This window comes from Typha angustifolia, chromosome 10, assembly GCF_048772165.1.
Source record: "Typha angustifolia cultivar Huaian chromosome 10, ASM4877216v1, whole genome shotgun sequence".
Lineage (NCBI taxonomy): Eukaryota > Viridiplantae > Streptophyta > Magnoliopsida > Poales > Typhaceae > Typha > Typha angustifolia.
The window spans coordinates 12,180,772-12,204,536 of NC_133248.1; the positions used below are offsets into that span (position 1 = coordinate 12,180,772).

The 23,765-nt window shown below is 39.1% G+C and overlaps 5 protein-coding genes across 6 annotated transcripts; 2 read left to right on the forward strand and 3 right to left on the reverse strand.

Annotated features, from left to right (window-relative positions):
- The first annotated feature begins 416 nt into the window (after positions 1 to 416).
- Positions 417 to 3,720, forward strand: LOC140767998 (nucleosome assembly protein 1;2-like). Of its 2 annotated transcripts, none has more exons than XM_073108069.1 (11): positions 417 to 654; positions 749 to 792; positions 925 to 1,020; positions 1,466 to 1,558; positions 1,681 to 1,771; positions 1,853 to 1,914; positions 2,005 to 2,189; positions 2,277 to 2,454; positions 2,549 to 2,592; positions 2,753 to 2,916; positions 3,133 to 3,720. In XM_073108069.1, exons 1-11 carry the CDS (start codon positions 618 to 620, stop codon positions 3,171 to 3,173), a joined length of 1,035 nt encoding a protein of 344 aa, XP_072964170.1. In that variant the 5' UTR covers positions 417 to 617; the 3' UTR covers positions 3,174 to 3,720. The 2 variants fall into 2 exon arrangements, with proteins under 2 accessions (XP_072964170.1, XP_072964169.1); XM_073108068.1 differs by having other exon boundaries at positions 420 to 654; positions 2,753 to 2,933.
- A 571-nt stretch (positions 3,721 to 4,291) lies between these two features.
- Positions 4,292 to 8,130, reverse strand: LOC140768473 (uncharacterized). Its single transcript, XM_073108753.1, has 7 exons — positions 7,904 to 8,130; positions 7,714 to 7,813; positions 7,515 to 7,635; positions 7,087 to 7,208; positions 6,859 to 6,980; positions 5,651 to 5,810; positions 4,292 to 4,608 (listed from the first exon to the last, which is right to left on the reverse strand). The coding sequence occupies exons 1-7, from the start codon at positions 8,091 to 8,093 to the stop codon at positions 4,599 to 4,601; spliced, it is 825 nt and encodes a 274-aa protein (XP_072964854.1). The 5' UTR covers positions 8,094 to 8,130; the 3' UTR covers positions 4,292 to 4,598.
- A 260-nt stretch (positions 8,131 to 8,390) lies between these two features.
- LOC140768471 (cytokinin dehydrogenase 6-like) lies at positions 8,391 to 11,516 on the reverse strand. Its single transcript, XM_073108751.1, has 4 exons — positions 10,749 to 11,516; positions 9,966 to 10,375; positions 8,921 to 9,186; positions 8,391 to 8,811 (listed from the first exon to the last, which is right to left on the reverse strand). The coding sequence occupies exons 1-4, from the start codon at positions 11,362 to 11,364 to the stop codon at positions 8,496 to 8,498; spliced, it is 1,608 nt and encodes a 535-aa protein (XP_072964852.1). The 5' UTR covers positions 11,365 to 11,516; the 3' UTR covers positions 8,391 to 8,495.
- A 5,554-nt stretch (positions 11,517 to 17,070) lies between these two features.
- On the forward strand, positions 17,071 to 20,178 carry LOC140768472 (uncharacterized). The gene is made up of 10 exons (XM_073108752.1): positions 17,071 to 17,355; positions 17,622 to 17,663; positions 17,751 to 17,895; positions 18,165 to 18,394; positions 18,493 to 18,550; positions 18,817 to 18,894; positions 19,039 to 19,127; positions 19,264 to 19,345; positions 19,494 to 19,673; positions 19,737 to 20,178. Exons 1-10 carry the CDS (start codon positions 17,201 to 17,203, stop codon positions 19,872 to 19,874), a joined length of 1,197 nt encoding a protein of 398 aa, XP_072964853.1. The 5' UTR covers positions 17,071 to 17,200; the 3' UTR covers positions 19,875 to 20,178.
- A 1,596-nt stretch (positions 20,179 to 21,774) lies between these two features.
- On the reverse strand, positions 21,775 to 23,568 carry LOC140768797 (allene oxide synthase 4-like). The gene has a single exon (XM_073109216.1). The coding sequence runs from the start codon at positions 23,505 to 23,507 to the stop codon at positions 22,056 to 22,058; it is 1,452 nt and encodes a 483-aa protein (XP_072965317.1). The 5' UTR covers positions 23,508 to 23,568; the 3' UTR covers positions 21,775 to 22,055.
- Positions 23,569 to 23,765: the final 197 nt, after the last annotated feature.

Consider the following 23,765-nt stretch of genomic DNA (forward strand, 5'->3'; position numbering starts at 1 on the left):
CAAGTGGATATGAATCATTTTATTGCCAGTGCTGTGCAAATGGGCTGTATTATAAAATCCTATAGAAAGTTACAAGTCACATATGTTATTCATTTAATGGTGCCAGTTTGGCTTGTGAAGGTTTGAGACTCTTCTATGAGACTTGTTTCATGTGGTGATTGTTGGTATTGCTACGATAGATTTATATCTAAAATATGTGAAATGAACGCAGAAATTAGCATTTTTGTTAAAGAGGTATTGAGTGTTTTCTTCCTGAGTTGGATTAGAAAAGTCGTGTTAGGAATTCAGGAAACATTTAGATACTTTCCAGGTAGAGAGGTTAAATCGTGGCCTACAAAAATTTGAAAACGCGCGGGGTCGTTATTGCATAAATCCGTAACTTTGGCGGCGGATGTTTTATCCTACCTCGCAAGTCGCGCCGCTCCGCGAGTAAACTATCAAACAAGCAAGTAAACCCTAAAACCGCGCGAATCCCCCGGTATAAAATCCCTTCCGCCTCTCTCCTATTCCACCCTATACGTCTCCTTACGCTCCTCGTCCATTGCCTGCTCGCCCAAGGGTTTCTCTATCCTCTCCTCGAAAAGGACAAGAACTTTTAGGGCCGTGGCGGCGCGACCATGAGCAACAACAAGCAACTGGACAATCTCACCGCAGGTTTCTCTCTCTCTCTCTCTCTTTCTCGCTCTATCTATCTCGTGATCGATACCTCGTTCTTTGTTCTGATCGTGAAAGTGTTTGAATTCTGTAGGTTTCAGCGCTGATGATCGGGCGGACCTTCTGAGTGCCCTAAAGGTGGCTTTTGGATCTCTTTCTGTTGTGTACTGTGGATGATTTCTTTGTTTTTGTTCGTGATATTGTTCCGGCTTACTTCTATTCGTTGAAATTCTGGGTGATTTATTGGGAATATGCCTCCTTGAATTGCAGGACAAGCTGCAGAGCTTGGCAGGGCAGCACTCGGATGTGCTCGAGACCCTCTCACCGAATGTGAGGAAGCGCGTCGAAGTGCTGAGGGAGATCCAGGTTTGTTCCTTTTTGCTCTATAACCCTTTCTGTTATGTTCCCTCTTGTTTACTTGCTTTCTTGTTTGAATTAGAGTGTCCTGCAAATATCTTGTTCGTATAGATTTTTTCCTTTGTCAGTTCTAATATGGTTCTTCTTTTGGTATTCCCTGTTGGGATTTAACGGTTTTTTTTTTTTCTTTAGTAGGGTTCGAGTCTTTTTGACGTTCTCTTGTCAGGTTATTAGATTCCATTTCTCAAATTTCTACTCTGTTACATTAATGAAAGCGATAAAGATTGGTTATCTGCTTATATTCTGTTCCTTATCTTACTACGAAATACTTTCACATTTAATTATATAAGGATGTATGTACCAACAGTACAGAGAATTTGCTTGTTATCTGTTTTTACCGTAGTCCAGGTTTTGGAATTTAATGAGTAATGATTTTATTGATAATATCTTCTAGAGCCAACATGATGAGCTCGAGGCGAAATTTTTTGAGGAGAGAGCTGCACTTGAAGCTAAATATCAGAAGCTTTATGAACCTCTATACACCAAGGTTTGGGAGGCATATTGGATATTCTTTATTGGCACCATTAGCTCTTAAACTGCCCATTTCATATCATTACTCTATTGAATTGACTGTTGCATAATACATAACTAGCATTATGAATCGTGCAGAGATATGAAATTGTGAACGGCATGGTGGAAGTTGAAGGTGCAACAAATGCAAGCACTGAGGAAGCCACTGCTGAAGATAAAGATAGTGAAGGTCTATGGCAGAACTTGGAGGATAGAATGTTATTTATTTAAATGTTTGATTCATTAGTTTCTCATTTTTCCTGTGATGCAGGAAAGGGTGTGCCAGATTTTTGGCTCACTGCTATGAAAACAAATGAAGTGCTGGCTGAGGAGGTAATGTAGTATGAATAAATTTTCTTTTACAGCCTCTTTTTATTTCTTACAGATACATTCTGTTGAAGCTTCTGACATCTTTCCCATCAGATCCAAGAGCGCGATGAGGAGGCTCTCAAATATCTTAAAGATATTAAGTGGTGCAGAATTGATAGTCCTAAGGGTTTCAAGCTTGAATTCTTCTTTGATGCTAACCCTTACTTCAAAAACTCTGTTTTGACAAAGACGTATCACATGATTGATGAAGACGAGCCAGTCTTAGAGAAAGCATTAGGGTACATTCTATACTAATATGTGTTCTAATTAGATTAGATATTCCAATTTATGTCAAATCTTACATTGTTTGTGGTTTTCATATTTAGGACTGAAATAGAGTGGTATCCAGGGAAATGCCTGACTCAGAAGCTTCTGAAAAAGAAACCAAAGAAGGGTTCACAGAATGCCAAGCCCGTAATGAAAACTGAAAATTGTGAAAGTTTCTTCAACTTTTTCAATCCGCCACAAGTATCTAATGATGATGATGATATTGATGAAGATACTGTGAGTTTGCAATAGTCTACTGATCCAAATAAATAAGAAAATAGAGAAGTAAAGTGTATATATATTTGGCTTATCTTTTCTATTTTTGAGACAGGCAGATGAGCTACAGAGTCAAATGGAGCAAGATTACGAAGTTGGGTAAGCACGTCACTGAAAATTTGCATTTCTTTTGCCGGTAGTCCATCAGAAAGCACTTTGCTAGTATAATACTGTGCTGCATCTTCGTCTAGTCCCTAGTGTAGTCTATGGAGATGGATGAGAACCTTTTACATTAGGTATGCCATTCTTTGTCCTGTAGGTCCACTATTAGGGACAATATAATACCTCATGCTGTCTCATGGTTTACGGGTGAGGCTCTTCAAGAAGATGATTTCATGGTAGAAGAGGATGGAGACAATGACGATGAAGATGATGATGAAGATGAAGATGAAGCTGAGGATGATAATGATGTTGAAGAGGAAGGCAAGACCAGGAAGAAGGTTTTTTCAGATTGTATACATACACTACGAATTTTTTAATTTAAAAAATAATAATAAATATATATATAGTTTAATCTGCTGGTGGACCAAAAGTTAACTCTAGTTTCCTAGTCTTAATCAAAGCACATGTGTTGGGTTTATGTGAACATTACTTCTGTATCATTTTCAAATTTATAACTTATGTCCTTCATAACTGCAGAAAAGTGGAGTGGAAGGACGACAAGTCGACCAGCCAGCTGAGTGCAAGCAGCAGTGAGCTAATAACATACTTTTCAAGGAGACATCCTATTCTTTTAGAGTTGGTTTGTGAACAAGCAGCAGTGAGCTAATAACACAATTTTCAAGGAAACATCCTAATCATTTAGAGTTGGTTTGCGATATCTGTTTCTAGTTTCTGGGTTGAATATATTTCTCCCCTGCTGGCCATTTTATCTAATTCATGGAAAAGAGGGGACAGGAATTATTTTGTACTGCTAGTTAAATATTCTTTTTCTTTTTTTCCATTCTTTGTGATTTGGAACAGGCTTGTCAATTACGCAACTCTTAGATCTTTGAGATTTCATTTTCCATGTAATGCCTTGGTGCATTTTATATAGGTCTTTTTATGGGATTTTGAATTTTATTTCTTAGGAAAATTCTGAATTTCAGTTTCTATGTAATGCCTTATTTCATTTTAATTCTAACGAGTTAATGGGAGTATGCTATGTAAGTGACTATATATATAGCTTGAGTGAGTCGGCCTGTTATCAAGGCTAATATAATTTTAAGCTGAAACTTAGCCAGCCCAGCTGAGCTCGAGCTGCTGCATTATTCTACTTCTCAGTATGAATAGATTTCACTGCATCCGGGGAAGAGAGAATGAAGAAAAGATCAAGGAATGCAAAACAAGAGGGGGGGGGGGGGGGGGTGGGGGTTGGGGGAATCAACAACGCACCAATGGAATTCGAGTTCCGCAAGCGACGAAACGCGCCTGATACGACCAGAGAAGAGCCCTGGAAAAGGAAGAAGTTATTAGGGTTCTAAAGATGAGGTCAAACCGTAAATGGCCAATTGGGTTTTTTTTAACTGCGAAACTTTGATTCCGAGATTGCCCCTTCCTTCCGCTTTGGATCCGGCCCAGCTAAAGGGTCCATGGGCCCGTATTGCTCAATATCTAGTTTGTAATTGGATCCGAATCCGAATTAAATCGGATCGTTTTCTGGTATATCGGATCCAATTACATAAAGGTTATGCCCGGATTCTTCCAAGTATCTGAGTTACAACCCTCATTTGGTGTAAGTAGAGGAAACATATGCAATAAAAGAAGCACTGCTGAGTGCTTTCAAAACCTGATCAGCTTGCTCCGAGAAAAAGAAAGAAAAATTGCAGAATCTCAAATTAATCTCATGATCAGTTTATACCAAAGGAAATAGCCAATGTCATAAGCTTATATACATCTTCTAACAATATCATAAGAGCAAGAGAGCACTGCCCCCTTGGTCACTAGCATAAGGATAAAAAGGAAGGGGGATCCTGAAGCAGCCACCACCAATTGTAGAATGAACCTAATCCATGGTCGATAGCAGCTCCTGATGGATGTAGTCATTTTGTTTCTTGGTTAGCTATAAAATATCTGGCAATCAAGTTAAGTCACCACCTCATGGCCTTGTTAAGCTTGGATCATCTTTAGCAGTCTCTGCAAGCACAAAAGAGAAAATATAGCAGCCTGAGTTCAATTGACAAAAGACGCATCCACAATATATCCGATACACAGCTCACAAATTAAGAAACTATTACATGCCCACAGAGTCTATAATTACATATCATAAGCTAAAAGAAATGTTTAACTTGCTAAAATAGTTATAGCTTGTAAGCAACAGATAGAGGAATGAGTGTCTAAAGTACCAGTACAGAAATACTTAAGTACGTACAGCATCAATCATGTAAAGAAAATCACACATTGCTTATCATGATTATTTTCTACTTTTACTTATTCAAATCTTTAGTTTTTTAGTCCTAATATTAAGTAAGTGACACTAACTCAATTTTGCAACCGAGAACTTATTAATAGAATCTGAAATTACTGGAGCATAATGAAGAGAAGTGTAAAGGAAAAATCACCCACATGAAACCCTTGCTAAGTACAAATAACCTAATGAATTGAAGACCAGTTTAGCTAATCAAAAGAATATATAGCTACAGCATCAAACTCCATCTTAAAAGTCAATAGAGCATAGTCCAGATGACAACTAATTCGTGCAAGTACCATTTATAAACATATGCCATGTTAATCTTTAAAAGTTGCTTCATCACAAGGAAGCCCTTCGCTCACCAAACATAGAAGATGAAGCCTATATTCAAGTGGATCCATCTTGAGATGGCTTAGACAATCAATGAACCAAAGCAGTAGTATATGTGCAAGTTCTATTCCTATTTCACCAGGAGCAAGTGCATGAATTGGGAGTTGACATTGCCAGGGCAATTACTCTGAAAATGACAACAATACCACTCTAAAGAGGAAAGACAAGAAGAGGTGGTGGTTGCTCTGTCAATATTAAGAATTCCCTGGCAGTAGTAAAATTGCCCTGCGCTGATCATACCTATTTCTCTGTTTGACATACACAAACACCAATATAGAACCGACAGCATAATCTCTAAGCAAAATCTTAATAAAAGCGATATGATTTCAGAAAAACTCACACATTAAATATGTAACATGAAGTTGGTGATGCTAATACCTGGCGATCTTAATGTTTCTGAAACACAGCATCACAGTGAGTATAATGGAGACCATTGCTAAACAGAGGTGTTCCAAAGAGTGGCCACTGATAAAATATCGATTTACGCTGTAAACTTTTTTATCAGCAATGCCTTCAAATCTTGCCAGAAGATAGAAACCTATGAATTGACAACATCAAAAATATAGGAAGAGAAAACATGTATGTTGCAAGGATCATTTCAATTTGATGAAGCATCATTCTCACACAGACATTGACAGTAAACCACCAAATATCTGTGATGAAACTTGACACATCAGGAAGATCTCCAAAATTTGTAAATAACAAATAAATAATGAAATTTTAGTCCATTATGTCACCTTTTAATTAAAGTTGCACAAAGAAATCCAGATATGTACAGGAAATGACCATATCACAGTTTCAAGTTAGAAGAATTTAGATATTGTCTTCCATTAAATCACTTCTTATGTTAATTTTTTTCCTATTGTGAATCCGTTTAATTGTAAAATCTGACAAAGAAGCACAGTTGATATAGAAAGAAAAGTAGCCTATGTATTCATAGCCCAAATGCATAGTTTCTGCAGAATAAGTGGTCTAGCACTCTGTCTGACATTTGATCCAAATGGAAGTTCATGTAACAAAATTATCACCTTAATTAAATTTTTTATAGTTTGAAGAATCCAGGACTGCAAACTAGTACTCACTATTCAAAACCAACAAACAATCCCACATCCAATAATTTACTACTAGATTTGTGTCCTTGGGAACAGTTTTCCACTCCACCACTTGGATATGATTTTCCTCCATAGTTCATGCTATGTAGATTCTATTGAATAATTGAAGGTTCTAGCCTACATGGAATTTCATTAGCAAGAGAATGCTAATAGAAGACCTAGAAGATCTTTTCTTGGTACTAAAATATTGGCAATGTATCTTCCCTGAACTGGCAAAGAGGTGATTACATGAAAAATTAAGTATCACAAGTCTCGAAAGTAAAAGAATACTTCGACAAAAAACATAGGTTTCAATATGCCAAAGTGTAGGACAAGTTTCTCACAAAGCATAACATTCAAGTAAGACAGTGCTGTAGTAATTGATGGAGATCAGGCATATGTACATATTATATGTAAAAAAACAATTTGAAGTTTTGGGCTTTATCAGACACACTACTTATTGAGGAAATTGCAAAATTGCAGTTTAGAGTAAACCTGATGCCAAAATCCAAAATCTTGAATGGGTATACTTTGGTGGGAACAAGAAAACCAATGCAGGAATAGCAATGCATGGAATTAAATGGAACATCATGCATAATCGAAGATCATCGAATGTTCTGCAACCAAGACAGCACAGCAAGAGAAACAATGTCAGATAATATTTTAAGCATTCAGAAAATGTCAGAGAAACTTGGACATAAGTAAGAGAAATGGATTAATGACCTTTCACATGCAATGCTGACAAGTACAAGAAGTAAGAGCGAAAACAAACATGATATTCCAATTCGCTCATCGACCCTTTCTATAACTAATATAGATAAGACAGAAGAGGCCGAAATCATCATCTGCACCAAAAATTACAAGTCTTCAGGATATTCATATCACAGGCATAGGAAGCAAAAATCAGCCAGACACTAATTGCGACTGAGACTTTAAGTATCAAATTCAAGCATTCCATAGTTACATCATATATCCAGCAAGTACTAGTGCGTTCTAAACAACTAAATGCAATGCAGAGACACTATAAGGATGTCAATCCAATGCTTTTGTTCACATGCGATATCCAACAGACCCAAAACCAAAGATAAATACTTGGCAAAATCAATGCAGAACATATTAGCATAGAAATCAAATTGAACACACATATGTACCGGTAACCTGTCCCAAACAATGCGATCATCATCCGGCTTCAGGTGGTAATAAGCCGAACCAAATGCTACAGCAGCATTCCCAGCATAGAACAGAGCCCATCCAAAAACCTCTCCCTTCAAGCTACCACCACAGCACATCACCAATATTAACCTAATAAAAACAAAGAAAGATACGACAAACGAATAGCAACTAACCAACCTTATACCAAAACAGCTACCGGAGAGGCAGAGCACGAGGCCGGGGACCCCCACGAGCAAGAAGGGGAAAGTGGTGAGGACGTTGAGGGTATTGGGCACGCCTGAGGAAGAGGAACAAGACCAGAAAGGAATCGGTTAGAGAGATAGAGAGAGAAAAATGTGGGGTTTGCGTGGGGTTGGGAGAGACGAACCCAAGAAGTTGCGCATGTCGGCGAAGAGGTGGAGGGAAGGGGAGTGGGGGATTCTCGGGGTGACAAGCATGAGGAGGAGGGAGAGGAAGGCGGCAGAGAATAACAGCTTGGCGCGGTTCTCGCGGCGGAGGAGGGGAGGAACGAGGTGGTGGTGGTGGTGGCGGTGGTCGTAGAGGAACTCCATCACCATGGGATTTGTTTCTTTTCGATCCCCGGAGAAGGGGGCGTCGGGAATGTCGAGTGGAGAAGGGTATTTTAATAAATAAAACCACTAAAATTAAGGGAATTTTTGTATATAACCCCTCGTCTTTTAGACGTATTATGTTTCCCACACTTATTTTGTTCGTATGCAGAATGGCCCTTTGTTTGATGTTAATGTTCAAATAATAAGCTTTTAATGATAATGAGATGCAATGATAAGTAAATAAAAAAAGACGGCAGCTTATTCTTAGTAAATTAATTATTATATTCATACCAATAACAATCCTCACCACAAACTATCATTTAATATAGTACATACTAAGATCTTCAACATGAACTATATTACAACTTTTAATCGTACACTAGCTGAATGACTTAACCTAGGACTTTGCTAACCATATAGGCGATTCTTTTCTAAGAAGGTGAATATTTTTTGCCCTGGAGATAAGAGTGCCTTTGGGTCATACTTCATCTTCATCTTGAGAAATTTATTCCATTTGGGGCCAAAATGCTTCATCCAATCGCCTCGAGTAGTATAGTGAGGTAGATACTGCTTAACAACGATGCCTTCTTGATCACAGAAGCGAAGTATCTCATTGTTTTGGCTCTCCAAGTAGTCCAAGTCTCCCTCCAGGGCTGATCTCAGTAATCCAACAGTGTAGAACACTTCTTCGTCTGGGATCACAGCAGACATCTCGTCGTCCCACCTGCCATTTTTTATTTTTTTATTATATCTATATTATATATATCTTAGATGAAGATCGAATATACTCAAACAATGATCACTGAGTGAATGAACTTAAGTTGTATACATACTTGGTTTTGTTCATGGGGTAGATTAGTACAGGACCCATGGCCTTGTTGTTCTTAAGGATCCCCTTGAATACTCCAAGATCAAAATCTAGAATTCTAGACTTGGGCAAGAAGATGTTTAGCCATGGATGAGGAACATCCCACATGCCGGCCGACCGGAGTTTTAGCTCGCCGTCGTGAACTCTATCGAGGAAATGGAGGTATGAGATGTCTTGCATGAAAGCAAACCCTGGCACAAAGTTGAGCTCCTCAAGCAACAGCCTGAGTCCCTGTCCATAAGGTTACAAGTCAACTATAATGTGAAATGTTGTACTCTATATGTATACATCTGTTCTTATACATAATTGAATGCAGAGTGTGACCTTAAAAAGTATCTCCACTATTATTGCATGCCTCAAAATTCAAAACAATAACATCACTGTTGATCACCAGTAAGATCTTTGAATTTATTGCGGCACAAACTCCAACAAGTAACCATAACTCTCTCATGTCCAAAATTGCATGGTTGTGCGTATATAAGAAAGCTCATCTAACGTAAGCAAGGGCTGTGATTTGTAGTACTATATGTCACTATTCCTTGAGATTGGCTTATACGACACTATCGCCGAAAGGCCAACCAAGAAAGTGAGAGAAAGAGATGGGTTTAAGGACAGGAAAATATAATTATATATATATTAGAGAGTCTCTACAGCTCTACGTAGCAAAGGATATGAAAGAGAAGTGATGATGAGGGGTTGTGAAGTAGGATCAAGTACGAAATCGATGTCACAGTAGTATAAAGGCTGCTATTTTTAATCACCACACAATGATATGGACCACAAACTTAGGCCTGGCCCAGCAAAGAACCTCTGTTGCCTGAGAGACAAGAGCTTATGATCCTACTCATCCATCAAACACAACCAAATAACTACCCAACGCCTTTTCCGAAAATAGAAACTCGATGGTATGGGATACTAGTGGGGTAGTTCAGGGGGAGTTGTTGGGTACTATAGTTAGTATTATTATTGTTGTTGTTATTATTATTATTATTATTGTTATGATTGCTGACCTGATCCATGTCAGCTTTGGTGGCCTCGTTGTAGTAGACAGCACCTTCGAGGCAGTAGAGGGCACGTATCCCACTCCTCGCCGCGAGCCCACTTATCCGATCGATATCCGCCCTCGAGAAGAAGGACGACGACCTCCAACTCCCTATCAGGCTGTTATCAACCAGAAGCGACCCCTCCAAGTAATTCAACGCGAATAGCTTATCGGGATCCCTCGATATCACGCGCTCCTGGTCCCTCGTGAATAACCCCACGTCCGTGTACATGAGCCGGACCCATCGAGCCATCTTTGGAGCCGGTTGTAACGCTATCCGAGCCCGAGTTATTATCCCGAATTGCCCCAAACCGCCTAATACTGCATGGAATAAGTCGGAGTTGGAGTTCTTCGAACACGTCATCGCCTCTCCTTTACCTGCTCCACGTCAATGTGGTTAGCAATAATTTTTACTAAAACGTGGGTCGACGTGCACAGTTTATTCATGTATAGACATGTCTCACATGAGTTAACATCGGATTAGAGGTTCTGAGCTTTTTAACTCAAATGACACGTTAGTTAACTCACCCACTATTATAAAAATTTAAGCTATTATTATTATTTTATTTTATTTTTAAATGATATTTTGCATATTCTTAAAACTTTTCTCATTTCTCTTGGCTTGAGATATATTTCACAAGCCTTAAAAATAGATTCAGGATATGTTTATAATTTATATAAAAATTTAGGACTTCTGCGCTGAAATCATGTTAACACTCCGACTAAAATGTCTCCGGTAATGTCCGAATACCTGTGATAACGTCTAGTTCGTAGACGTTGGCGATCTGCGGTCCGTGCCGGAAGACCTGTCCGCTGATCCCTGCATTGGAAAGCGTACCGCCGACAGTGAGGTACAAATAATCTGTCCACGACCGTGGCGCGAGCCCATGCTCTAGCGTCGCATGCAGCACGTCGATCCACAGCTGCTCCCCTCCGGCGTCCACGTACGCCGGCGTCACATTAATCCGACCGGCACCGCCGTGGCCTAGCGCCGCCATCTCGACCACAATTCCTTCAGGAGCGAACGCCTGGCCCCAAATAGAGTGGCCGTGGCCACGTGGAGATATCGGAAAAGGTCTGGAAGATGAATAAGAGAAGCGCACGAGGGCCGCGATGTCGTGGGAAGACGACGGGTACAGCACGGCCGCCGGCCGGGCTTGTGTTAGGTTCCCGAAGTCGGTGGAGGCTAAAGTAGTAGCGTTAGAATCTGGGAAGATTTTCTCAGCGATGTCGAGGGTGAGGAGTTCTTGCGGGAGTGCGTCAGGCCATGACTTTAGCTGGCCAAAGCTAGCTATAAGGGAGACAACTATGAGAAAGGATGAGAAGGGCTTGGCTCTTAGCAAAGGATAAGCCATTGATAGCTCCATGTGGAATGGTTTCACAATTCACAATTCACAATTCTCGGAGCTAGCTAGGGGGTGATTTATAAAAGGGAGGGAGCAAGAGATCTTTAGGAGGGCGCAGAGAGATCCAAGAGGGTGGCATGAGGAGGTTGTTCTGGGCCAAGCTCATCCAAGTTTTCAAAGATACGGAGGACAAGAGCCAAGATTTTATCCCTATGTGGGAAGGGAGAGGTTAATTAGAATAAGTGGACCATCAAACATAATAATAGTACTACGTACTAGTTGTTTTGTCCTGTAGGAAAATAAATTTCGACGTCGGAATAAAAATTAAAAAATAAAAGAAGTAAATTCCATACAACCTTTGTGTGTTGGTTGTATAATTGATGACAGTTTCAACAGCTGGGAGTTTAAGTGAAGAAAAGAACTTTTAACATATATGCATGTTTGATATTGGAAAAGGGGTTAAGTTAACCCTTGCACTCACGTTAACCCATGCACTCATGCATATTGAAAACTTAGTCATCCAAATCATACCTTAAAGTTAGAAAACAAGGAGAAAAAAAAAACTTTAACAACACTCTCACGTTAACCCGTTTAATTGTGAATTAAGCATGAGCTTATTTTAGTATATTAACTAAATAACAACTTAATTCGATATTAATGTCTATTATTTCTCTTTCTCTCCTCGTCTTCCATCCAATATTTTCTATTTACAATAAAACCTAATTATTATTTTTCCCTAGAAAAAAATTCACTTTAAACAATTATAATTTCAATTATTATCTCCCTCAGTCTCTCCTCTCTGGTGTCCTAGACTGCTAGTCTATTCATTATAAATGGCATCTTGATCATTTGCTAAAATATTTTTTAAAGTTATTATCTTTCACGTCACATCTAATATAATTATTATCCAACTATATTAGTTTACAATTAAACACCATAGTTATCCACTTTTATATTTTTTTTACAAATTTAAGAAATAAATATAGCTAAACTAATTTGAAAGGTATTCCCTAACCAAATGCCTCCAAGATATGGTATCTTGAAGACAGAGAGATTGCTATCAAGAGGAATATTAATCACTAAAAGTAGATCCGATCTAGTTGGATAATCTATGTGTACTCGATTTATTGAAGGGTCAAGTTCATATAAGTCACACTCTCGTAGCAATGAAGAAAGAATTAATTGCTTAATGAACGTGTGAACTCAAGTTGTGTGCATATCTCTATATGCAGTGATGTACTAGTGGTTATGAACGTATCTATAGCTACAATCTCCATGACTACGTGAATATGACATATTTCAGACTGGAATTTAATCATGTCATAAGATCACAGTCACAGGATGCGGATCCAACACCGAGTTGTGGACCATGTACAATTTTCAAACATGCAGCACGTTTCATTCACAATTCAAAATTTTAATTATTCAAATTCTTTTGAATACATATATATATATATATATTTAAAAAATATATAGATGATATTTTGACAAATAATTATCGTACACTCTTCCGTTGGTATAACCGAGGGTTTAAAGGTTATTAAATGCACTAGATTGCGACGCACGAATACGTTAGTTATTTTTCTCCGGCACTTATTTAAAAGATCAATATATATATATATATATATATTTCTAGAACCAAGTAAATTATTCGACTGTTGTTATTTTAAAATAGTTAGTAGGGATTGAGGAGATCCACGTCTAATTGTCTAAATCAACCATAGACGAATTCGAGAGATTTCAATTCGAGTACCCACCAAAAAGTCATCGGATCTTTATTTGATGGAAGTAACAAATACCCAACGTGGCAATTGTAGATCCACTTTTGAGACAAGCCAATTGGTGACGAATCGAAGAAAAAGATCATCAGTCCTTTCAGCTCGGAACCACAATCCTGTTGCTAGATTTTGCCTTAGACCACCTAACTTATACAGTTATACTTTCACTAACATACCAAAATTTAAAGTGCTGGTGAGTGGATTGCTTTGATTCCCATGGTAAACTAGAAGGTAATATCAATTCAAGTGGGCAAAGTTTTATAGGTTATAACGATAATAATTCCCCCTTACGTTCATACATATATATCATGAATATTGGAAAGAAATAAAAGGATAGCTAGAAGGGGTCATTTTATAAGAGTATTCCTAAGGTCAATTCCAACATCAGCACCTACTAACCTAATTAGCACACCATAAATTTCCCAGTTATTTTTTTAAAATAATAAAAAAAAAGATATTCCAACGAACTTGTCTTGCTATAGACTAAGATTTGGTCTACTTATTCTTCTTGTCATGTAAATAAATACGACCTGCTCTAACAGGGACAAAACACCAGAGGCTATATAAATAATACTGATAATAAGGTTCAAAAACTGTGGGCGAAATAGATGTTTCCATGACTGGAATAAGATATGACCCAAAAGAGATTTATTAAATAAAAGCAAAGGTGGACTTAATTCCCATTGATGTTATAATCTAGAGTATTAGGCGTGATAATTACTTAAATGACATCCTCACGATCTGCTATCATACATGTGAACTGCTAATCACATTAAAGGATCGAGCTTAATAGGTTCTTAGATAGAGAATCATTTGGTAACAAAGTGAGCCCAACCAAGCACAGTAAACTAGATCTAGTAGGTGATCGACAAGCACAATATATGAGTTATTCCATACCGGCCTATAGTTTTGCAAAGCTTTTAGTTCATTGTCATGCACTTACTAAGAGCTCGTTAGACAACCCATATGCTCACGTATGGTGGGAATCCCTGCAATGAAGGATGGCATGGCCCATCGGTAGTACAAGTTGGTAAGCAAACCAGTGGTAACATCAAGCCCATAGACTCGCTGTAGTAATAAATCCAGTGCACTCTTTGCAACTTTTCTTTTCTTCTGTTTGGAAATAATAAAAGAACGATCCTTGCAACTTGTCGCCATGATAGGCTAGTCATTTGTCTCTCTAAAAGAACAGGACCTCCAAAGTGCAAAATGTACAGGGCTTGAGCATATATCTTCCTTGGGGTTGGATAGAACCAAATCTATAGCACAGCGGAGTTGTACCAACAACCAACGGCAGAGGAGATTCTCAATTGGGTCTTGGACACTGTGATGATATCTGAGGAGCTGTGATCTTCCAGCACAGGTGGTTAGATTTGTGATCAATTATTAGTCCATATTGCTTGACTTTTGTGCAGACTCCTATAAAACAAGAATAATAAATTAAAATTATAGGTCCGAGGCAACCAATTAACAAGAATCTACATTGGGAATTGATAGTAAAAAAAATATTAGAGATACCCTCGTTTCAAGCACGATCTATATAGGCATTAGTCATGTTTTACAAAGGGAAACAAGAAGTTAGGTGTGTTTCGGTCACTTTCTGCCGGGAACTTAATGTTTACTTTTAATTATTAATGGAGACGATAGAGTTCTACGGATTAAAAGAATTTAGGGCGTGTTAGATCCTCTTAAGGCATAGGATGACCACTTGGCTTCACGCTAGTAGTAGTAAGGAGAGACACCAATACTAGATCCTGAGCTCTATATATTTACTTTATAGCCTAATTATGGGAGGGAAGTATATGTGTCCCTTAAAAGTATTAGTCTACATGGCTAGCTGCTGCAAGAAGTAGGTTGCATATTTAACTTAGGCATCATCCATGTTTTATAGAGGGAAACGTAAAAGAGGCAGCTTTTAGTAGATGTTCCTTTTCAAATAATAATTGGAAGAAAGAAAAAGAAAAGAGAATTAACGTCCGTAGATCGACCTCTAGAGTATCTAAGGATATCTATCAAACGAGATCCTTGTGTCACGTAGCTGAACAAAGTTGACTAGCAAGTACCCCCAAAATAAATAAATTTCCTTCTTTTTTTGTTTGTTTTTATCTAACTTTTATGTGTCTGGACGTACAATTTCCTTCTAGTATAGGAATCGTTCCCATGATGGCATGGGCTTTTCATATCTTCCATTGTTGATATGCTTAGCTATCTATCCCTCTCGGTCAAAGATATATAGCCAATAGACGTTGCGTATGTATATGTAAGTCAATAACCATCTGATTGATTAATGGTATCGGGTTAACAACAACCACTACCAATTTTCCTCTGTAATCATGGGGATCGATCGAATTATCTCCTACGTCATTAGCGGATCTGGGGCCAACTACAAGTCATAGACTAAGCTCGAGAGATGTTGGCATTATACGAGAAGATAAGGATTTGAAGTGATAAGCTTGGATCGTAAACAAATCTCTCTCTTTGATATGGTGTATATAATTCCAGGATTTATCACTGGATGCATCTATAAAGTGATGGATGTTAGAGACCGGGCGGATTCGTTTCCAGTACATCTCGTGATTGAACGCCAATCTTTTCAATGTGCAATTTCGTCGAACAAACCCCAACATGGGCAGCTAGCTATGTCCTTCCTGTCTATCTCCAACCCCAAAATCACTTTGGATTCTTTGATATCTTATTAGTCCACATAACGGACAAGTTAGTTGACCATTGAAGCGACCACGTGGCTACAATGGGCGGCTAAGGGAAAGAGTAGTAGTAGTAGTAACAAGATCTACGTAACAAAGATGGTTTGCCAAAAAGATAGTAATGTAAAAAAGACCGACCATCTTATAAGGAGACTTTGGAAGAATATATTGCAGGCGTTGCATGGGGCTGGCAACGTGCATGGAATCGGCCAACCACCACGAGAGAGTCGAGTCGCACGTCGCATCGTCGTGTCGCTCTCCCAAAAGATTTTCACGAGATGGTGGACGTAAGAAGAGGAAGAGACGAGACACTTGAGAGACGACTGGGATACGCGATATCCTTCTAGGGATTCGATTCGGCCCCACACTCTCTCCCAAAGCATCGTATCCGATCGCATCTAAGGAAAAGGAACACAGAGAGAGAGATATATATATATATATGTAATAGTACCTTGGACTACGGGCCCCACTTATCGGATTCTGCTTTTGCATGGCATGGCATGGCATGGCATGGCATCATGCATCTTCTAACTTAGCCCCACGGTCAACATGAGACAAGTTACCGAATTACATACATAGATACAGTGTTTGTGATGTAAGATGTGGACAAAGACGTACCATGCATGTATGATCGTCCTCGTATCATGTGGTAGGTCATCTGCATTGAAAGTTTCATAGATTTTTTGTGGAAAAAGAGGTCTCTTATCCTGTTGTCGTGCAGTCTATGGACTTTTCCATTCCCAAAAGAAAAGAAAAAGAAAAAAGAAAAACAGACAAAAAAGAAAGATCCTGTTCTCGTAGGGATAGGACATGTGCTTCAATGCATCTAGACGACAAGAGTTGGTACGAACATTTTGGGGTTTTCCCTCCCAAGGTAAAAAGAAGGGGAATGAAAATAGACACAAAATTTACCAAAATATTATCAGCATATATATATATATATATATAAAGTAGGATTTGTGCCAACTTGGATCCTCATATCATATGCCATGGGAGACTAAGGCGAAGCCCAATTCGTCTTTGGTTTGGCGGGCCTTTCTCCGGGCCGGCGGCCCATCAACTAGTAAAAATAGTCTATTGGAATTTCTGCGCCAAAAAAGGCCTAGTGGATTTAGCTAACTAGGTTGGGCCATACACAGGCATTTAATCAAATAGTTTACTGGCGAAACTAAATGAGCCCAATTTTTTTTTTCTTCTATTGTGCCCTTTAAGCCCAAGAATTTTATGATGGATCCGTTAGCCCAACTCTTTCTTCCCCAGAATTGCTCGATCTGAGAGCTCGTCTCACTCGCTTTCTCCGAGCCCTTTCGATCTCGAAACCCTCCATTTCGGATCCGAGCTCTAGCTTGAGGAAGGCGGAGGAGGGGAGCATTCATGGCGTCGAGATCGGTGCCTTTGTGGCATGATTCGTCTGGATCCCGTGGGTTTTTTGTGGTCTTCTTGCTCTTGGTTTGCGCTCCATCTCCTTCGTCTTCCTCCACGATGCATAATAACAACTGGGCCGTCTTGGTCTGCACCTCCCGCTTCTGGTAATCTACTCTACTCCTCTCTTCTCGTCGTGTTTGATTCCGCTTTGCTTAACATACCTCGAGGAAGGAGTAGACCATAATTTCTTGGATTCTCCCTGCTTTTCCATTGGTCGATGTGTATTTATATCACCGACTCAACTAATCAATTTTTAAAATTTGATGTTTTTTTCCGAAGAATTTTGTTTGTATGCAGGTCTTATGCTATTTTTTTTTTCTCTTCAATTTAGTATGTTGGTTGTGTGCTTATGTTTCCTATCTTCAACCAGGTTTAATTACAGACATATGGCAAATACTCTATCTTTATATAGGTAAGCAGGATAATAGCCTTATTTCGGGGTTTTTTCTATCTTGGATGTTCAAAACTGCTCGAGCTTAGTAGCCAATTTTGTCACCAGGACTGTGAAGAGACTTGGGATACCTGATGAGCGGATAATACTTATGTTGGCAGATGATATGGCGTGCAATGCTAGGAATAATTATCCAGCTCAGGTTTTCAACAATGAGAACCACCAGCTCAACTTGTATGGAGATAATGTTGAAGTGAGTTTGTCTGTTCTGTTATATTTTACAAGAGAAGATGATATATGACTTGCTTAGGAGGGCACTAATGTTCGATAATGTCGCAATTGAAACAATGTTAACTTGTAAGAATCTATGGACTGTTGAAAATACCGATCCAACTATAGCTGAATAATAGCACATCTTAAATCCTAATAGAGTTAGGGAGAACCTTTTCTTCTCTTAATTCATATTTCGTATAACCGCTGCACTTATTTCTGAGAGACTGCCAGTCTGCCTTCAACTAACAGGTTGATTATCGAGGTTATGAAGTAACTGTTGAAAACTTTTTACGGGTTTTGACTGGAAGGCATGAGAATGCTGTTCCAAGATCGAAGCGGTTATTAAGTGATGAAGGTAGCCACATTCTCTTGTACATGACTGGGCACGGAGGGGATGAATTTTTAAAATTTCAAGATTCTGAAGAACTTCAGAGCCATGATTTAGCTGATGCAGTAAAGCAAATGAAGGAGAAGCATCGGTGGGATTTTTTGCTGTTTAAATTTGTCTTTATTTTAGTTATTGCTTTAGGCATGTTGAGAAGGAACAAGCTCATTTGGCTTCTTTTGATTCCTTTAGATTCAAGGAGCTGCTGATAATGGTCGATACTTGTCAAGCTGCAACTCTATTCTCTCAGGTTTGTTTTGTATTTGACATGATAAGTGAAGACAATTAGTGCAGAATGCTTCTCTAAGAGTTCAAAAAATCTCTTGACCTGAAACAAAATGAGATTTTTGGACGTTTCCTTAATTCAAATTTTTTTTTTGCATAATATAGTTCTCTCAGAAGTTAGAGCTCGACTAGTTTAGTTCATCTGTTTAATTTCCTAGTGCATTAGTGAGACTAGTACAATCAGTTTATTTTGCTTTTGCAATATTTTGATGCATGTCTGGAAACCTGCAGCTTCACTCACCTGGTGTACTAGCAATTGGAAGTAGTATGAAAGGAGAAAATTCATATTCTCATCATCTTGACTCTGACGTAAGATTATGTTCACTGTCATGTATCCTTGTATAATTTTCCTTGTTGACCTCATTAATAATATTGATATTTCTGCCTCATGTGTATTCATCCATATCCTTTGATGTCAATAACTATTATGTTAATCATGCTTTATCATTGTAGATTGGTGTGTCTGTTGTGGATAGGTTCACTTTCTACACTCTTGCTTTTTTTGAGAGGTTGAACATGTACAGCAATGCCTCATTGGACAGGTATGCTATAAATTTCTACAGTCTTTGGGAACTTCTTTGAATAGACTTTTCTGATCTTTCTGTATGCATAACTGTGGAACCTTCCATAAATGTATCATAAAAAATTATACATTGCTAAGCATGTGAATGTTTGCAGTCTTTTCAAGTCATACAATCCTAATATGTTGATGTCTACTGCATACTACCGAATGGACCTTTATGAACGACCTTTAAACAAGGTATGGGCAACGATGACAAAGACATGTTCTACTTTCCAAATGATTTCTCAAATCATCCAATAGGCCAGATGACCTGAGCTGAAGATATGTTTATGCTTTACTGATTCAGGACCGTAGCAAAATCTAATCCCATTTTGGGTGTGATCAGGTACCTGTCACGAACTTCTTTGGTTCAGTCATGAAAACAATCCACATGGATTCTGCCTACACAGGCTTCTCAGTTGCATCTGGCATTGAAGAACCATTGGTTTCGGAACAAAGAGAGGCTGACCGAATTCTGTTAGAAAGTGAAACTCACGAGGACAAACCAAACATCCAGGATATGAAAGTAAGTGTTAGTGTCTACATTGTTTCAAGGGTTTTACAAAACTAATACTCTTGACATATGCAGGGGGTCCATTCCACTTTCCATGAGTGGACAAAGCTTTTACAAGATAGGTTGGAGGATGAGAACTCTGACACTCTTGTAATGTATGGTTTGGGAACAATGATTCTGTTGCTGCTAATTTCAACCTGGTTATCAACTTAAGCATTCCAAGCAGCACATTATTGTGTTCACAAGGGTTTTTCATTCGACGAATTTTGTGAACTTTAAAAGGTAATTCTCTTGATTGTGCCATGATGTTAGTTTACTTCGCCAACTATTTTTTAGTGTAAGACTCATTTTATGACGTCTGAATAGGGAGGGTGTACGATTCTTTTAGTTCTACTGTTTTCAAATTACCGAAAGCGGCTTCTTTCTTGAAATGCAAATTCTGCAGAAGATTACATGTTATCGTCTCAATCTACTGCCGTCTAATATATAATGATTTGGTATAAGTTGGCTTTTATGCACATACTCAGTGTGATAAGCTCTGAACGTTTCCCTTTATTCTTCGAGATGCGTCCTTCCAGTAGTTGGGTGTTACACGTTTTTATTTATTTTATGGCAAAATAACACCTATTGAAGGACTAAAGAAATCTCCTTTTAGTATTTTAATCATGTTAGACGTTATCTTTTTTATCTAATATTTGTCAGTTTCCTAGCTCCCAAAGATAAGATAGGAGGAGGGCGAGAGAAAGAAAGTCTTATTTAATAATTTGCCGATTCTTTTGACTACTTGTAAGTCGGATAAAAGAGCAAGGCAGTGATTATTAGTTGGCCCATACTCATATTTATAATAATATTTAAATACTGTTGTTTTAATGTGCTAAGGTATGGTCAATGTATATAATTTTAAGTTACGTATATTTTTCTACCGTAAGTGAGGGGGTGTGTAATAAAGTTATTACACTCATTTTCTTACTGTGTAATTCTTTCCCATAGACTAGCATGTTAGGTGGATATCGTTTATCAGACTACAATATGAAAATAAGAGCGGAATAAGGTAGTCATGAATAGTGTTATACTCTTTTTATGCTCCTATTTGGTGGAAGAATAAGGGATTAAGTATGAATTAAGAATTCATATTTTATGGTTTCTAATCAAATACCACCAGATATGATAAAATTAATATCATTGTAACATTCTCACAGCATTACTAATACCATGAATACTGGACATTCTATTCTTATTTTCCTACTTTAACTTTAGAGTTGGAATAACAGCAGGTCCTTTTATTCTAGTACGGTAACCAAATACAAAAGTAACAAAACAATCTTACTCTCCTCTCCATGAATTATCGTAATTATGTTTCTTTTTGTTTTGTGTGTGTTTGATTATAATACTAGAATAGAGGGTGTCATGGATAAATAATAATAATAATAATGTTAATACTTCAATGCACCTTTAAAAAAGATAAAATATTATTAAATTTTCATCAAGTTAATTATAAAAGACATCACTTAATGATATATATGTCTTTTACTTAATAAAATATTAAGATAATATAATTGTTAAAAAATAATATGCAAGATGATATATCTAAAAGAAATTACCTATTGAACCGGTAATATTTTTCATTCCTATTATACCCTTAAAGATCTTAACCGTTAGATCTTTATCAAATTGATTGATAAATAATTAACTCTATTGTACGGAAGAAATACTCTTTTAACCAGTATTTTAATAAATGTATATGTTAACTTTAAACATGATTTAAGTGTTTTCTCTTTTATTTCAATTTTAAGTTGGAACAAAATAAAAAGATAAAGAGCCTGGTGTTCATGATATTAAGTAATACTACGAGAATATTAAACCATGATATTCATTATACTAATTTTAAATAATATTTAGCTATAAATTATGAATAAACAATTCTTAATTAATAAATAGGAAACTTTTATTCCTCAACCGAACGGATACAATTATTAGATGGATATATGGGACTAGTGCAATTCCCAACATGATCTTTCTACCAGTGAGGATGTCAGAATGATAGTCAGTGTACCTTTCTTCTTCTTTTTTCAATAGAAACAAGACAATTAATGGAGGAAAGGAAGATGGAACAGGAAGCACAACGATTTAATGTATTCCAATAATTCCATATTATATTAGAAAGCAAATAGATTATGATCAAATTGGATACACTGCTACCAGCTCGTAGATCTGAGATATTTAAAAAGAAGGAAAAAAAATACTCTTAGATCTGAGAAAGATATAATACGGAAAGTTACGAGAAACACACACACACAAACACACACACGCATCTCATAATGCAATCATGCGTACATATAAAGAAACGATCGAGAGTAACAAGGATTCATCAACGTCATCTTTAACAATCATCAGCTAGCCGTCCGTTGCCTTGTTGACGGACGTGATGGTGATCTTAGGCTCCAATGGTAGCACCCCGACATCCGCCGTGAACGTATCGTAACGGAGGAAGATCTCCGCCACCAGCAACCTCCCCACCGTCACCACCATCTCCTTCCCAGGGCACTGCTTGTTGGTAACGCTGGGCTCGTCCGTCTCGGCCCCGTTCGACCACACCACGTATCGTAGCAGCTTCCTCCCCTCCTTCCCGACAAACCTGTCAGCTACGAACTCCCGGCCGTTTACGAACACCCTCTCGTCCCGCGTCGCGAACGGCTGGTACCCGAAGATCATCTCCCCCTTCTTGACCCGGAACGCCACGTCATGGCTCTCGATTATTAGATCCGACCTGGCGCGACCGTATTGGTACTCGACGGGTGGGTCCATGCGGAGCGACTCCCACACCACCGACTTGACCAGATCCATCCGGTCCAATCCGGCCGGCGTTAGCGAGCCGTTATCGGACCGGACCACCGACCGGACCTCGCGAGCCAACCTCGCGTGCAAGTTGGGTCCGGCTTTCGCGAGCCATTTAAAGATCACGGGTAAGAATATTTTAACCCCGCCGTATGCATTAAAAATCGTGGCGAAGATAATATTATGCAATGCCTCGTCGCGCGAGAGGCCCATCTCTTGAGCCTGGTCGAGGATTTGGGTTGCGGATTGGGAGAAGAAGGCGTTGAGCGCCTTGTAGTCGGAGGCGACTAAGAAGGCCGGGAGGTGGAAGGTGTGGAGGAGCAAGTCTTCGAGGAACTTTGGGAGCACGTTGAGAGTGATGAGGGGGTGGAGTTGGAAGAAGAGCCATTTCAAAGCCATCTTATGGGCGTTCGGGCCGATGGCGGAGCTGGGCTTGGCGCCGAAGAAGGCCTCGCACATGAAGTCGAACGACGCCGACTCGTTTAGCTCGTTAAGTTGGACGGGGCCGGAGGAGGCGAGGCCGGAGTCAACCTTGTCGAAGAGGGAGGAGAAGTTGTCTCGGAAGGAGGAGACGAAGTGGGATTTGCGAGAGGCGAGGAGGGCAAAGATGAGGTTTTTAAGGGTGGTGTGGCGCTGCTCGGAGGTGTCGAGGTAGGCAAGAGGGCGGTAGCCGGCGTAGAGGGAGAGGGAAGGGAGGTACGTGCCGGTGAGGGTGTCGGATTTGTCGACCTTGGAGGAGTCGAGGAGGATGCTGAAGCTGTGGGCGTCGAGGACGGCGACGACGCGGGAGTCGGAGGCGAGGAATGGGCCGGGGGGCATATTGACGCGGAAGACGGTGGAGGAGTAGCGGGAGATGCGGGAGGAGAAGAAGAGGTGGTGGCCTTGGAAGTAGTAGAAGTCGAGGCGGCTGCGGAGTGAGGAGAAGAAGGGGAGCCCGTAGCTGCCCGGGATCGGCTTCACGGGCAGACCGGAAGGGGAGAGCTCTTCGGTGGTTGTCTTGGGTGTAGTCATGGTGGTGAGGAGTGGAAAGGAGCGAGAGGAGAGGAGAGGAGAGGAGGTGATGATATAAATTTGTTTGTTGAGCTGTTTAATTATAGTTGCCAATGGTTTTTACTTATTAGAGTTTCTTACGTAAAGATAATTGCACATGAACACACTTAAAATATCTTTACATTATAAGCAAACAAAGATAGATGAACTTCACATGAGATGGGATAAGATCTCCTACCCCTGGGCCCCGGGAATTACTATTCTGTATCAATTATTATT